The sequence below is a fragment of the Rhinichthys klamathensis genome, unplaced genomic scaffold, assembly GCF_029890125.1.
Source record: "Rhinichthys klamathensis goyatoka isolate OS25496 unplaced genomic scaffold, OSU_Roscu_1.1 h1tg000497l_1, whole genome shotgun sequence".
NCBI classification, from domain to species: domain Eukaryota; kingdom Metazoa; phylum Chordata; class Actinopteri; order Cypriniformes; family Leuciscidae; genus Rhinichthys; species Rhinichthys klamathensis.
In genome coordinates, this window is record NW_026606980.1 from 1,234,428 (window position 1) to 1,251,478 (window position 17,051).

Here is a 17,051-nt window from a genome sequence, read left to right on the forward strand (position 1 = left end):
TCTTGGTTTGTGGGGCCACCTAAGTTCCAATTGAGAATTAAATATGTTGTATTTGAACTGGTACTAAAAAAAGAGATGTTCACAGGTAGCATACTGGTAAATGCGCTCGCTTTTCTTCTGATTCGTAATATTTTTCAAATCCATAAACTTTGAACCTTCGAAGTGGTTTGCATAGTTCTGTCTTGCCTGAGTGTCGTTGCCCCTTTAAGGCGAAGGGTGCCTTGAAACCGCCGAGTTCCATGTTTTTATGTTGAAATTGAGAGCAGAGCCGAACTCCATGTTGTGAAAAGTTATCATCCAGGAACTTAACTTTTTATTATTATTTTTATTTAATTTTCTTTATGTCGTATAACTTATAAAACATAGATACTGCATTCAGCCTAATATGGTTTCGCATTATGAATGTTCTTAAGTGGTAAAAGTCTTTTGGAGTTTTGGGTGCATTTGCAGGGAGTCTTTTCTTTTTTTTCAATTCAATCGTAGCCAGCGGAAAGATTTTAATACGGAAACCCTTTTTAAGTTGCGATTTTACTTGTTCTACGGATCTCATGGACCACCCGTCCGCCTCGATCATCACGCAAGTGAGCAGGGATGAAGAAGCGAGTGCTCCTTTACGGGACAGAGGTGAGTTGAGAGAAAGTTTTGTGTCGGCACATGTCAAACTCCTTTGATGAATGTTTGGCGCGCGGCGGACGCTTCATACACAGCTACATTCTGTCAAAGTGTAGCATTGACTGGACTTTATTGGAAACCCAGTGTTAAATCAAACATTTCCGCTCACCAAAACACTACAAAAACGTGTTATTTCCACTTTCCAAAGTTGATGCGTCTTGAATGTGGATCCATGAAGTCCATTTATAATAATAATACAGTGGAGACCCATCACATACAGTTAGCTTCATGTGCGTGCCATAAACTCGAGATTTATTTCAAAACAACTTTTATTTTTATATATATAAATGAATGCGTTGAGGGGGCGTGTCCATGATGACAGTCTTCACTGACGTTTGAGGGAAGGCTGTAGGTCTTGTTTACCTGTAGTGTGTTGTAGTAGCCTACATCAGCTAACCTGTCTGAGTCATATGTTTATGTATGCATATATCCCATAATAAACGACTTTGAATCCCTCCTCAGGTGACAGGTTATCATGAGACAAGATTCCTTAACTCCCATATCTCATCTCTGATGTTTAGATTGTCTTTTTGCAATGGTGACTGTCAATGCATGAATGTACAAGAATCGTTGTTTATTGTACTAAACTGGTGTAGTATGCGTGAACGTGCAAAAGATGCACATTGTTAGTATTTCCATTGTACATGTTTGGACAAACCTGCGTATTCTTTATTGATGGTGTTTTTTTACATTTTAGAATAATCATAAACTCATCAAAATTATGAAATAAAACTGGAAGTGGTGTAATTTAATGGTTCAAGTATTAAAGACTTTAGATTGTTTTAAAGATCATGCAATCAATCGATCTGTCAATAAATAATCAGCAAAGTGTCCAAACTTTTGACTGGTAGAATTATTGAAAGGTCGTAAGTCATAATGTCACAGTAAACAAGATAGGCCACTGTTTGCAGGTCAAAGGTTAGATGAAAAGTGACCCTTTAATCAATTTTTGGACTTCTCAGGAAAACATTATGGCTACAACTTCATAAGGGAAACAGAGGTGTTTTGCTTCTCATTTCTGATTTTTTTTTTTTTTGTATTTTAGACAAAATATTTCGACTCTCTGTGGTGTAAACAAAATGTGTGTCTCATCTGTCTTTTTTTGTTTGGTCAGTGATGAATATGACGAATGATATACACTCCTGGGCAAAAGGCCAAGTCAAAAATGGCAAAATATTTAGTGGTCTTTTAATGGTCTTAACCATTTTAATCACAAATCACTGGTCAGGAAATTAGCATGAATTGCACAAATATTGTAGATAAAGTAACTTGGCACAGAATAGCTCTCCCTTTGTTTTCTTAAAATGTTTAAGCCGTGTGGGTAAATTTGCAGACAGCTTTTTACAGTCAGTGTTGGTGGTTTCAAACAGATCATGAGTAGGTGAAAATTGCCTCCCAGTTAATTTGAGTTTAATGTGAGACCAAATATTCACTTGGCTTTAAATTTAGACTGAAGAAGGCCAAAACCTGAGCCTGATGGAATTGTTCTCAAGCCACTTATTGATTTTCTTTGCTATTTGATCAGGAGCATTGTCTTGTTGAAAAATACAATCTGATAGTTCCATTTCAATTGTGGGAAGAAACCCATTCTGCAATATTCCCCAGTACTCCGAAGCATTAAATGACTTTTCACAGTGAAGTAGCTCACCAGTACCAGCAGCTAAAAAGGCTCCCTATCGACACCTCTTCCTCCATGCTTCTCTGTGGTACACATGCATTTATTACTATATTTCTCATCAAATTTTCAAAGACACTGCTCTGGAGTATCACCATGCAACTCGTGTTTCATTGTGACTCCACACACACATCTTCCCATATTCTGCCAAAAACTTCATTCCGTCTTAGATGTTTTTCTGAGACAGCAATGGCTTTTTAAGTAGTGCATTTGCTTAAATTGTGCTAATTTCCTGACCCACAATTAAAAGCTTAGTGTTTAATGAACTTAATGGACACAACCGTGTTTTCTGCATGATGCCGACTACAGTGAGAGCCTGGCGAGGATCCGCTACGGGTAAAGCCATAGCAGTCTGCCTCGCTGCTTGTTTTTCCGACCGCTGTGTTTTTCACCAGCGCTCCTTTTTCCCCTCTTGCGCACACAGAGATGGAGATGGTTTACAGGCCTGTGTTTTTGTTAGAGATTTGAAGAAAAATACTCCCTGTAGCAGGTTCAGTAGTACATCGCACAGATCATTTACCTAGAAATGCAACTTAATTTTTATATATTATTTCAGCTCAAATCGAAACTAAATCACATATTCATGCACTAATATATATATATATAGGAAGATGTATTGTGGTTTAAAAAAAAAAAAAAACACAAAAAACACATGCCTTTGCGATGTGCCTAGAGAATGTTTCCAAACTGGGTATTTACATCTCCGCTTGCCCCTATGAATGTAAAAAGATTGTTTTGTTAGGCAATGTATGACGTAGTTGAAAAGGAATCAGGAGCGTTTACTGACTGTACAGCCATGTGTGATATTAAGTTTCACAGTGAGTCTTTATACTCTGAACATCCTTCACAAAACCAGTTTCTTTTCCGAGGAGTGTTTTTAGCAGTATTTGACTTAAAATGACTTGCGGCAATAAACTGCCCTGAAGGTTTTAATAATAATTTTGGGCAATATAAGGAATTTGGAAAAAAGCTGCAAAAAATGTTACCTTATGCAAATGATTCATGTGAAGATTCCCAATGAGTGTGAAGACACAGACACTAGATATGTTTCCATCCAAAGTTGCGATTTTTAACTTGTGCACAAAATTGGAAAATCGCATAAAACATTTGCATATCCAGTATACCGTAGTTTCTATCCCATGTGTCCAAGAGAAAGAAATGTCACTTCCTGTGCAATGAAACCGACCCGCTGGTTAGTCCAGTTATCCAATCACATCCTCAGTTGAGGCAAAGTCACGTGAGCTTTTTTGTTTTGGGGGATTTATTTGGTAAATGTGTTTCCATCGTAGTTTATGTGCATGTAGTCTAATCGGTAAAAAATGATCCGACTCAATTGAACACAACGTTTACTTTTTTTAGAATTTATGCTCATCTTGGTGTTTCCATTCAGCTTTTTTTTAATGCAATATCCCATAAAAATAGGTGGATGGAAACATGGCTGATCTGTCTCTTATGAGATAATATAGTTGAAGGTAGTCAAGATGAAGAGGTTAATTTAAATGCGAGTACATGCATATAGAAAAATGAGGTTGCATAAAAAACCATGTCAGAAATTGCTTGCATCCTAATTCGCTGAGTTTGATTTGTTTATTGATAATCATTCTCTTTTTTAATGCTGAACTGCTGGAATTTATATACAAAACCTTCACCTGCATAATTTTTTTATTTAATGTTTTACTAGTAATTTTAACAAGTTGTATATATTTTAATATTTAAAATGTAAATAAGTTGTATATATTTTGAATCTAATAATAATTTTAGCAGTTTAAAATATTTTTTTAATTGATTCCTTCACAAAATAGAATGACATTTTTATTTTTTACCAGCAGTGCTTGTAGTTTGTGATCAGATTGCATGGTTGATGTGTGGATTTTGTCATGGATTAAACTTTTTTGAGTGTGCTTGCTTCATACATACATTGGGTCCCTTTCTTGGCCTGTCTATCAAAACTGCTGTCTCATGAATCGTGGGAAGACAGAGCAGTAGCTTGAGTTGTATAAGATTCAAATTAGTATTTTGTGGTCTTCGAGGCAAAGGCTATCTGTGAGATCTTTTTACACATTCATTTCTAAATATGATTTGCACTACATGTTTCTTCTTAAAGTTGAACCACATCAGAGTAACTCAATTAGTGCTCTGTCACGTCTGTAAACATGATAGCCGTCGCGTCATGTGTGTGTTCAGTTCTTCATGTGTGGCCTGTTTCTACATGCCCTGATGCTTAAGAGGAATCCCAGGATTTTCTTGTCTTGATGTCTGTACTCATTTAGCAGGCACTATTACTACTTTCAGGTCATGTTGTAATGTTTGTGTTCTGTTTACAAGTTAAGAACTCCTGAATGCTGCTACATAAACATAATTACCAGTAGGAAACTCTGGATTTTCTTTGACTTTTGAGTTTGGGGTGTGTCGGTGTTGAAGGATCATGGTGGAAATTGAGGTTATTCATAGTAAGTTATAATGCTGACAGTGCAGTTTAGTTTGTAAAGCTCAACAGTAAGGATTTGTTCGTACTATTGCAAATTTTGACTTGCCCTGCCAATATTTTCATTTGATTTAATAATTTTTTGTTTTTGCTTTTTCCAAAATAATGGCATAGTGCAAAAAATGACTGATCGGTTTACAATTTTCAGCCCATCTTACTAGTGCTTTAACTCTTCCCGCCATTGAATCCATGTTTTCATTGTTAAACCGTAGGGGGTGCTATTACGCATTTTGTGAAAGGGTGGGCCTAACAGAATCTCTGCATCCAAAAATGTCAAAGAAGCGAAAGAAGCATTGCTTATGCACATGTAAGCTAACGTGATCATCGAACATTCAACAGCATATAAATCAAAACTGCCTAAAGTTACAGAATGAAATGTCGATGCATGAAGAGGAAACGACTGTGAAGCTTTGGGGGTGTTGATGGACTCGATCTACTCCAGTTTTGGTCATCGTTCTGAATCCCATCGGGTCGAAGTCTTTGACAAAAAAGCGATTTTCTCAGATTTTTGTTCAAAATGCTGCTTTTATCCATTTATCCACATTCACGTGTTGTTAAAAAAAAGGACTGCTTAAAGCTAGAATAAAAAGGTTTTGTTGTTGTTGTTTAAAAGCAGAGGCTATTTTCTTTCTTTTGATATATTGCATGGTCAGATATTCATGAAACCATGTAGGACCAGGAAAAATTTACAGGACCATGTAAATTTTGTGAAAAGTATCCAAACTGGCAAAACGCTGGTGTGGATTATAAATTAATTTGGCAATTTGGTCAAAACCTCATCTAAGCTAGCTGACTAGATACCTTAATTTGTTGACCAGTTTAAATCAGTGCAGTTTGCAACTTTGCACCAACAATGTCCAGTCTGTAACCAAAGTCCAAATGTCTGTATTTTTATGGCATAAAAAGATAAAACATTGCTCACTCGGGCCGGAGTGAGCAAGTTTTGAGCCAGATGCCAAAACATAAATTACATACATCATACTTTCACTAATAGGGATGGGACGATTACCGGTTTCACGATAAACCACGATAAAATGTACTGACGGTTAGTATTATCGTTTAACATTTAATTATCATTAAAACCGTGTTTGATTATCGCGATTTTAATAACTCACTATGAATCCAGCCCAGCCGGCAACAGTCTGACGCAGGCGCAGCGCGCAATGTTTTGTTTTGTTTTGACTCGAGAAGGAATGGCGGAAGGCAAAATGTTCCACCATTCCGACACTATAATCGTGATATGAAATTTTCATACCGTCCCATCCCTATTCACTAATCTTGTGCATCTGGCTCAAAACTGGCTCACTCCGACCCGGGGTCAACTGGATGATCCTTACTGTTGAGCCCTGTTTTGTATGTATATTAAACTTTATTTTTTCATTTTACTGGTAACCATATAATCCAGTACAGCCTGTTGTGGAAGAGATTCTGTGCTCCTATTGGTCAAAATCACAGATGTGAGCGAACCCGTCATGGAGGACCGGAAAAAATGAAACCTGCTAGTCTTTCTGTAGTGACATCGTGAAGCGCCGTAGATGCGGCATCGGTTGTCGTCCACTGTGTTACACTATATGAGATGAAGTGAAAGCTTGTCATTTTGAAGCTCATTGTCATTTACGAATCACCACGACACCCTACATCAAACGGATTGTGCCAAAATTAGGCTGATATCGTGTAGTCTGAAGTCTGAACCCGGCATTTAGGAATAGGATCAGGATCCCTACTACAAAATATTCTTTACGAATAGTTGCCATAGCTCCACGAACCTTTCCTCCATTACATTAATTACACCTAGCAGCACCAATACCACCAATATCTCTTTTGTTTCGCCATATTTGAAAGCTGTGTACAGAAGAGCTTCTGGGCTCCTATTGGTCAAAATCACATACTGTATGTGACAGATCCCGTCCTGGAGGACCGGAAAAAATTAAACATGCTAGTCTTTCTGTCGTGAGTCGTGACATTGTGAAGTATCGCAGACGCGGCTTCGTTTGGCGTCCACAATGACACGCTATATGAGATGAAACGATTGATTCTTTGTCATTCATTGTCATTTACGAATCACCACGACACCCTACATCAGACGGATTGTGCCAAAATCAGGCTGATATCGTGTAGTCTGAACCCGTGTACTCGTGTAGGATCCCTTTAACCTGTTAGGCTGCAACCCCACTTTTGAAAATCCCCAGAAATGGCATACCCAAACTAAAACAGATACAGTTCATGAACCCTTTGTACTAAAAGCACAAGTGTGATATCATTTGAAAGCTGACACCGGGCAGTTTATTGTAAATGTAGAAGTAATTATTGTCATTATGAAAAAAATTGTTATAAATCGCTTCAAAGCTTTGTAAAGTTATTTAGAAATTTTATTTTTATGAAACATCTTCATGAAAATAAAATTGAAGTTGGCATTGTATCAATCTAGAAATGCACTGCAGCTAAAGCCACATGTCTGACCATGTTATATTTAAAATCTGAAGATGACAAGTCTAAAACTTTATTTAGTTAAATGTTTTTCAAGATCATGTCATATGACTTTATTTTGATTAGACTCTAAAATGCAAACTGATGTTTATTGTCATCTTCTAAGCATCTATTCTATTGATGTCTATTGTCTCTATTGTTTTGTGGTGCAAACAAGCCCCATTCAGTTTCAGTCTCCCCTGCACACATTCACACCTCTTCGACCTGTTATGGCTCTAAATATGCTTTTCTTTTGTCTGCATTATAATTACTAACGACTGGCTATTCACGCTGGCTGTTTCAATCCCTAATTTCTTTTATCAAAGCTCTCACTTCACATCTGAAACTGTATCAAATGACCTTCTTGAAAAAAGAAACATTTCAGTAAGCAGTCCTATTTAGAAGAATTCATAAAAATAACAGCTAGGTGGCAGGTGCACCTAGGGCTAGCTAGCATGTTAGCTTAGCACACCATCAATACACGACAATTTACGAGATTAAATCAGCGCTTGAGTGACTTTTTCTTCCTGGATACTGGAGTTATTGCCTAAACTCTTAAAGGGGTCATCATCGGATGCAAAATTCACTTTTATATGGTGTTTGCATATATATGTCTTTGCAGTGTGTGGACACAACCACCATACAATGAAAAAAATCCATTCACTCCTTTTTTTTTTTAATCCTCAAAAAGCCTAAACACTCAACAATCAAGCCGTTTGGATTTTCTGAGCAATATGATGTCATATTGCTCATGCTCCGCCCACGACCACTGACGGACTGTCCCGTATTAGCATATTTCCTCCTCAGCCATTTGTATACTGCCCTTGTGTGTCACCCCCCATAGAAAAGAGGGGTGGGGTGAGCAGTTGCTCATTATCATTTAAAGAGACATGCACCGAAACGAGTCGCTGTGAACAGAGCTGTTTTTGAGGAGGTAAAAAGGGTGTTGTTTTACACAACCATTGAGGAATTTTAACCAAAGTATGTTACAAACTTTACATGAAGACCCTAAAGAATCATACCAACTTGTGGAAAATGGGCATCCGATGACCCCTTTAACGTGTATCTGGCCACACAAACACCCAGACTGCTTGCGTAATTCAGTAATCGTCTTCTTAATGGCTTGGTCTTTGAGCTAAGGAACATTTTAGTACCTGGATTAATTTAGGTATGCTGATGAATGCGCCGACATAGAAGATATGTTACTGGATAATGTTGTTTACCGAGGCTTAGCTCTTAGTGTGTCCCTGTGGAAAGTGGGCCAAGACATTGTCCAGGACTATTGGATACATTTTCGGCATCGAGACGGAACACCTGTTCCCCACTTTGTTATAGTATACTGTATTTTTAGAAAGGCAGAGCTTCAAAGCTGTGCCCTAGTCGTTTCTCCATGTTTGGGATTGACAGTGGCCAAGGCTGCGTTGGCAAGTCTGCATGCATTTGCCAAATATTCCTAATATTTCAAAATATCCTTTTTTGTTAATTCCTGTGTTGGAAGGTGTTCTGGCCTAAGAGAAGTGGGTCAGTGGATGTGGTCAGTAATCGGAATCCCTCCCTGTCTGCGCGGCATTGTGGATTATCTCGGCGTGGTGTTCCCAGGCCTTTGCCATTCTGTACCTGTTTTGTTTGCACGTGAAACATGATCTGGCTGAGGCGGGACACAATGAAGACTCAGTGTGTGCCTTCCATTGCCTTGTGGCGGCTCTTACTTCACTTCCTCACACTTCCTGTTCCTATTTTGGTTTGGCCGGGGCACAGTGCAGCAGAGTTATGGGCCAGACATATGGCTGCATTCCAGGGAGGTTGTGCGAGAGGGAGAAAGACGGGGAGGGAGAGCGAGTTCATTGGGGCCTCCAGAGGGATTCTCATGCTCTGAGTTTAATCCAAGCGGCAAGACTGTCATTTTACGATCTGCTCTGTTTGTCTTGTGTTTCCTTTCTGGTACTGGCCACTTTGTGTCATTAGGCGGTGGGTGGGTTTGACCGCTTTTAGCAACATTTGGATTTGTTGAAACTGAGATTTAACTAGTTTATGTAAAAAAAAAAAAAAATTTGTGATTGCAACAGATATATTAAAGAATGCATATTATACATATATGTACATATTAGGATATATATTCATGAATCTATATATATATATATATATATATATATACAGCAGGGTTTCCGTTGTCCGGTAATTACCGGACATTGGCCGGGAAAAAATGAAATGTCCGACAAAAATAAATCTCTCCGGTCAAATTGTCCGATTAAAATTGCGTAATAATCCCGCCCCCCTAACACAATATGAATTTGAGAATAAGCCTAAAATTTATAAAGCAAAAATACACCGACCTTTGGCTATGTTATAAAGGAACAGGCTCTACTGTTTGAAAGTTATTAAACAACATCGCATGCTGCATTTCAAATAAAGCGCACGCCTAGAACGGCTGTAATATAGACCTAAACAACGAACGATTGAGTGAGACGTTTCAGATATGGCCAGGCCCAGGCAGGCTAGCCTTAAAGGAACACTCCAACGGTTTTATTTTTTTTTAATTGGGGTTAGTCTCCCCTACATTTAGATAGGTGGGCAAATGCATTTTTGGAAGCACAGGCGAAGCACTGCTACTTGGGCGCAGAGATAGCACGCAACACCTGAAATAAAGCTTGCCACAAATAACCGGCGAAAGTAATGATTATGCATGAAACATTTGAATTATTGATAAAGTTGATAAATTGATCAAGTTGACGATGCAGACTCGCCATCTTCGCAGTAGTGAACGCGCGCGCCTATAGAGAGAAGTGTGCACGCGCCGGCGCCTCCGTGTCCTGATTATATTGTCCACTAGGCCTATATTTGCTTCTTATTTATTAATCCAGGCAAATTTGTTGATGAAACATTGATTAAAATTAAGATACAATTTATACAAAACGAAATTTTCAAGCAAAAATAATATTCGAAGTTCGCTGGGTTGATTATTATTCGAAAATCGCACCCCTCCACCACATGCACGCACACATGCATTAGACTACACACCAGAGCATGTGAGCAAAGCGGAGCGGTGTGACGCTTATTATAAGTTAAAAAACTTAAATATACGTTTCATATTTATAAATAATATAATGTTATTATTTTTTTATTTCATCTATGTTGATTATATGAAAAGGGAACCACATGAGATGAGTAAGATAGGATCATAAGATGACCAATATATTGGAAAACATTTGGAATGGGTCAGATTTTGACCACTTATTTAGTTTTGTTTTGTAGAAAGCCTTTCTTTAAAGTTTATTTCGTTTTGTATAAATTGTATCTTCATTTTAATCAATGTTTCATCAACAAATTTGCCTGGATTAATAAATAAGCAGCAAATATAGTGGACAATATGAAGTGTGCATTTCTCTCTCTAGGCGCGTTCACTACTGCGAAGATGGCGAGTCTGCATCGTCAACTTTATCAATTTATCAACAATTCAAATGTTTCATGCATAATCATTACTTTCGCCGGTTCTTTGTGGCAAGCTTTATTTCAGGTGTTGCGTGATATCTCTGCGCCCAATAGCAGTGCTTCGCCTGTGTAGAGTCTCCGCAACGGCGATAGATTGAAACGCGCGTCCGAGTGAAGATTGCGCAATTCGCGCAGCGCGTCGTCCATGCAACTGATAGCAGCGGACACGAGCGCCAGGCTTGATTTCAAAAACAACTGATTTTAGCGCTAGACCTCTTATTTAATAGCGAACTAAATGAATGATCTGCTAGTTAACTGGAGATGTTTTATTTATTTGTATTAGGTAGGCTACATCCGTGCCTCAATGTTTCAAAAAGTGAATGTGTGTGAAGTGAAACCATAGTAAAAAACAATTGGTGTTGATTGACGCCAATCGGACGTTCATGTTTTTTTCCGTCTATTTGAAAGTTAGGCTAATAATAACATGTTGCATTCTATAAGGCCTGATTATGTCATTTTTTAAGTTACATAGCCTGCCTCCAGTTTTCCTCAACTTGACTAATTAAGAGGCGATATTTGACCGGCATATCATCAAAATGTCCGTTAAACGAAACCTCTGCTGGTCACTTTGACCGGCACCATTTTTTTCTAGCGGAAACTCTGCTATACAGTATCTCACAAAAGTGAGTACACCCCTCACACTTCAGCAAACATTTTAGTATATCTTCTCAAGGGACAATACTATAGAAATGAAACTTGGATAGATTTTAGAGTAGTCAATCTGCTGCGTGTATAGCCGTATATGTTAGTGTCCTCTGAAAATAACTCAACATACAGCCATTATTGTCAAAATAGCTGGCAACAAAAGTGCGTACACCCTAAGTGAACATGTCAAAACTGTGTCAAAAGTGTCAATATTTTGTGTAAGCACCATTATTATCTAGCACTGCCTTGATCCTCCTAGGCATGGCATTCACCAGACAACATGACATCATGACTTTGCGTAAACATACACGCCACTTTCAATTCAAGTGGCGTGTTATCTATACGCATTTTGAGCTATCCGCGTGTATGTCCACGCCGAAATCTTTTGCGTGTATGTCTACGCCATTAAATGTCCGAGTGATTCCGCGTGTATGTGTACGCTGTTAAATGTCAGAGCGAAACGAAGCAAAATCTATATCTACATCTGTGGAGCGATATTTCTTTTCCTAGGATGGTAGGAGAAGACTCATAAATGGTATTAACCCCAGTGACGGGTAGGTTTAGGGACGGGGTTGGGGTAGGTCATATATTTATATATACACAATACAGTAATATAACGTGAAGTCAAAGGCGTTGATAAACACGCTGAAAAGCGATTATGCGTGTTGATAGCACGCCAAAAATGGAAATACGAATTGGCGTGTCATACATACGCCATTTCATGAGATCAGTCTGCACCAGAGCTGCACAGGTTGTTGCTGGGATCCTCTTCCACTCCTCCATAATGACATCACGGAGCTGCTGGATGTTAGACACATGGCGCTTCTCCACCTTCCGCTTGAGGACGCCCCACAGGTGCTCAATAGGGTTCAGGTTTGGAGACATACTTGGCCACTCCATCACCTTCAGCTTCCTCTGCAAGGCAATTGTCATCTTGGCGGTGTGTTTGGGGTCGTTTTCATGCCGTACGGCCCAGTTTCTGAAGGGACGGCATCATGTTCTGCTTCAGAATGTTGGAGTACATTTTGGAATCCATGTTTCCCTCAGTGAAGCGCAGCTCCCCAGTGCCAGCAGCACTCATGCAGCCCCAGACCATGATGCTATCACCACCATGTTTGACTGTAGGCAAGACACAATTTTCTTGGTACTCCTTACCACGGCGTCACCACACATGCTGGACACCATCTGAGCCACACAAGTTTATCTTAGTCTCATCAGACCACAGGACATGGTTACAGCAATTCATGCTCTTGGACAGGTTGCTTTCTTCAAACTGTTTGCGGGCTTTTTTGTGAGCCAGCTTCAGAAAGGCTTCCTTCTGGGACGCCGGCCGGCCATGCAAAGCGACTTGTTGCAGTGTGGGGTGTATCGTCTGAGTACTACTGACAAGCTGACCTTCCGCTTCTGCGACCTCTAAAGCAATGCTGGCAGCACTCATGCGTCTGTTTTTTGAAGCCAGCTTCTGCACCTGATGCACAGCATGAGGACTCAACTTCTTTGATTGACCCTTGCGAGACCTGTTCCAAGTGGAACCCGTCTTGGAAAACCTCTGTATGACCCTGGCCACTGTACTGTAACTCAGTTTCAGGGTGTTACCAATCTTCTTATAGCCTAGGCCACCTTTGTGGAGAGCAACAATTCTAATTCTCAAATCCTTAGAGAGTTTTTTGCCATGAGGTGCCATGTTGAACATCCAGTGGTCAGTATGAGAGAATTGTACTCAAACCACACATTGTAACTGCTCTAATATAAGATACACAAATTTGTATGGTCCTGTCAAGCAGACAAAAACATGAAAATTATGAATAGGACATGTGGCTTTGCATGGTTAAACGACGCATGGCTATTATTACTTAGGGTGTACTCACTTTTGTTGCCAGCTATTTTGACAATAATGGCTGTATGTTGAGTTATTTTCAGAGGACAGTAAATATATACTGCTATACAATTGACTTCTCTAAAATATATAACTTGGATATAAGTTTCATTTCTATAGTATTGTCCCTTGAAGATATACTAAAATGTTTGCTGAAATGTGAGGGGTGTACTCACTTTCGTTAGATACTGTGTATATATTTATATATTCAGCAAGAATGCATTAAATAAATCAAAAGTGACGATTTGTTACAAAAGACAATCGATTAATCTGCAGATTATCACCCCCCCCCCCCCGAATTATTTCACATTCTGCCCAAGGCTGTCCTCCAAACAATGTGTAATATTAAACCTATGAAAAAAAATATAGTGAATGTATATACGTTACTTATGCTGTACATTTTAAGCAAAAAAGGGGTAAAACAATTGGCTTGTTACCAATGCAAGATAAAGGCTTTTTCAGGACAAATAATCAGCGGGGAAAATATTGTGATTTATTTTGAATTACTCGAGAGAAGCAGAAATCGTGCAGCCCTACTACCTCCCTGTACAATTTGTAGTAATTGGTGGCACCAATATATTACACTTTCATAAGTTAGTCTAGAGCTCTTCATTATACTTGTGTAAAATATGTGCAATGTCACCCAAATCCGCTGTCCTTCTCCTATAAGGGGTGATGTGTAACAAGTTGGGAGATTGTAACGTAGGATCACATGTCACGGTTGTAAAGTCAGTCGCTGAGTGGCCTCTGTCCGTCGGGATTGGAATAACATGAAGACCCTCTTTAAAAGAGACCTAGATAATCCACCCTTAAGTATGTGGGTAGCAACTGATATGGGTAGAGTAAAAAAGCTGTAGCCCTATTATCAGCTCTTGAGATTTCAAATGTATTCAGCCCTCTGGCTCATTACAGAATGCCAAGGAGTCAAGTTTTCCTTAGAATTGTCTCTGCTAGCTAGTCTCTGTTTGATCTTTTTCTGTTTACAAGTTCAAGTTTGTTGCTCCAAGCTAATAGGTTACAGCTTTTCTGCCTTTCATCATGGTGTCCATCAAGGTATCATATGTACGGCATGAGATAAACATATGGCTGAGCCATTCCCTCCTGTCCCGCTCCGGGAACACAACAAAGTTTTGTATGTATGTAGAATGCCATCTCTAACCACTGTCAACAGCTGCCCGTGTAATATCAGAGGAGTCAACATGAAGAGATGGATGTGGTTTTCTTCACAGTCCCTTTCACCGGCCCTTTTCCTCACATTTGTAGACCCGCCGCCACACTCGTGTCCTGTGCCGGGATGCAGGTGTGCTCACTTAGCAATGTTTCACTATTACGACCTGTCAGATTGTCTGGATATTTCAAAAGGGTCATATGCACGGTTAGCGTGTGAGCTACAATTGACAAGTCAATGTACATTTTATGTTTGAAGGTCAAGAGACGTATTTTATGTCCTGATGATGGGTCGGCAGCTCATGGGATATATATATATATATTCTTTGGGTTAAGTTTGGTTTGAAGGGCAACTTTTATGTTGAAGGACACATCAGAATGGAAATAAATCTAATAGGCTAATCTAAATTTAATACAAAACCTTCAGTTTCTGATTACTTTCCTTTACCATTACAATAATGCTATTAAAGTAACTGAATGAAAGTACAATATCCAACTAACTTGTTTATAATGGCTTCGTTTGATACATGAGATTTAAGTTTGAATTTTGAACGGCATGCTTATCCTCCCTGTTGACAGCTGCCTCGGCCGTCTTGGCCACAGCCTAATTTGTCAAAGATTTTGTCTCGCAAAGTCCAGCTTTCGTCGCTGTTGTTCGCTCTTGTAAGTTGCCCAGGGCTGTGCTCTTGCCCAGAGCCCAACATAGATCCATAATCACGTGGATTCCCTGTAATGTGTCACTATTCATGGATACTATGTCTCTGTCTGCTGTATTTGGTGACAAATATCTTGCTTATTAGCAAACAGTAGACATGGGGATTTAGAATAATTTCGTTTTTTGAGTACTCTTAACACTGAATTTTAAACTATTTGATGCCAGAGGACCCTGAATATCATGATCTCCTTTGCAAAGGATTTTCTTTTTGAAATGCTCTTCTTTTTTTTCTATTCCAAAAATCTTTTTACTTAACTTTTTACAAAACATTTTGTGCCAGAGCAGTTTTACAGTTAACTATAGAGTTAATAGTCTTTTTTTAATAGTAATATTTTTATTAGTGGTGCTGAACAAGTATGCAAAAAGCAGTTTGACATCCTTTCCCCCCCAGTTTTTCCTCAAACCATGCCAGACTAAAAAGCATTGTTGTTGTATGTCGTATGTTGAAGCTCAGGGTATGGAGTAAGTTTCGGGGAACTCATGGGTGGGACATCCATGTGTTTCCTATTAATAAAACCTTCACTCCACCCTTTTAGAAATTCATAGACGCCGTTTCATTCTATACAGTTAAAACACCAAATATGCTAAGGCTTTCAGTGAAACATTTTACTACAATGTAAGTATCCTGCTTGTCTTAATCAATATTTTAACATGTGACTTTTGGCATATGCTTTGGATTTGGCCTTAATGCAGGGTAGAGTCTATTTTCTGTCAAATTACTAAGATGCATCATTGGTAATTTAATTTCAAGGTTAAGAACTCAGTGTTTCTGTGCCCTCACAGTTTTTGTTTCAAGGTTTCCTTTTGTTTTGTTGTTAAATTCTGATGCTGGCAATCAGCTGTTTAGATATGTTATTTAAGACCAGTCATTACTGGTCATTTATATGTGCATTTGAGTACATTCATCTTATAACGAGCATAAGCTGTCGGAAGTGTATCATGTATGCAAAGATATATGATGGTGAACAGCAGGGTAACTGTTGGTATGATATGATGTGCTTCTCGTTTCCCAGGTACCCCTCCACATGCTGCATCCTCAACGAAGAAACACCGCAGTCGTGGCATTTTCCACAGTCTCTTCTGCTGCCTTTGTCATGACGAAACGGATCACGTGCCCGTCAATAACAACGCCCCGCTGCTGGTGGAAGAGAATGGAACCATCTCAAAAGTAAGAGTTTATTTCAGTTTTGTTATTTTCTTCTACAACTTCTTATTTTGACGTCCCTCTGCATCCCCACCCTGTACTCTCTAGCGTTTTCTGAATACTGGCCAGCCCGTGGTTAACACAGGCGAGAGCCACATGATCAGCTGTGATAGTGAGGAAACCAAAACCTCATGTTAGCTTTTGCGCAATTCTTTTCCTGTTTACGAGGAGGCTCTCATAGTTGAATGTACCATAATAAGAATTTATCTAATTTGCATTCATGTAGAGACCCTAAATCCCCTAAATGAATGCTGTTAGTTTATTTACTAAAAAGAAAAGCTATCTGTCCTTAAAATTCCCAACTAATTGAAAGGTGATATGAAGAGATGTCAAAACATTTTCCACTCATGATTTCATTAAACTAATTAGTCAGGGAAGAAGAAAAAAACATGGCCGCGAACAACTACGAGCAGATCGGGTGTCAAGACGCTGTAGGTGTCAGGTTCAGATTTATGCCTTACTTCAGCTTTTTATAGTGATTTGATACACCAGGGGTTATTTGTCACGTCTCTGAAGCACCAAAATAAATCGGTAGGTGTCCTGAAGGCGGGCTGAGTGCAGGGTTCAGTGGAGTCTCAACCCCTCTGTCATGTCAACGTGCACATTGCTGCTGGTGTCTCAGGCAGGCTGTGGGCTCAACGAATCCCTTCAGCCTTG

At 39.1% G+C, this 17,051-nt stretch overlaps 1 protein-coding gene across 1 annotated transcript in view; it reads left to right on the forward strand.

Annotated features, from left to right (window-relative positions):
• The first annotated feature begins 242 nt into the window (after positions 1 to 242).
• ctdsp1 (CTD (carboxy-terminal domain, RNA polymerase II, polypeptide A) small phosphatase 1) overlaps positions 243 to 17,051 on the forward strand; it is a 30,483-nt gene continuing 13,674 nt past the window's right edge. The window contains exons 1-2 of the mRNA XM_056237724.1: positions 243 to 624; positions 16,204 to 16,358. Of these exons, the coding sequence (XP_056093699.1) occupies positions 549 to 624; positions 16,204 to 16,358 (231 nt within the window). The 5' untranslated portion in view covers positions 243 to 548. The remainder of the gene's footprint in view (positions 625 to 16,203; positions 16,359 to 17,051) is intronic.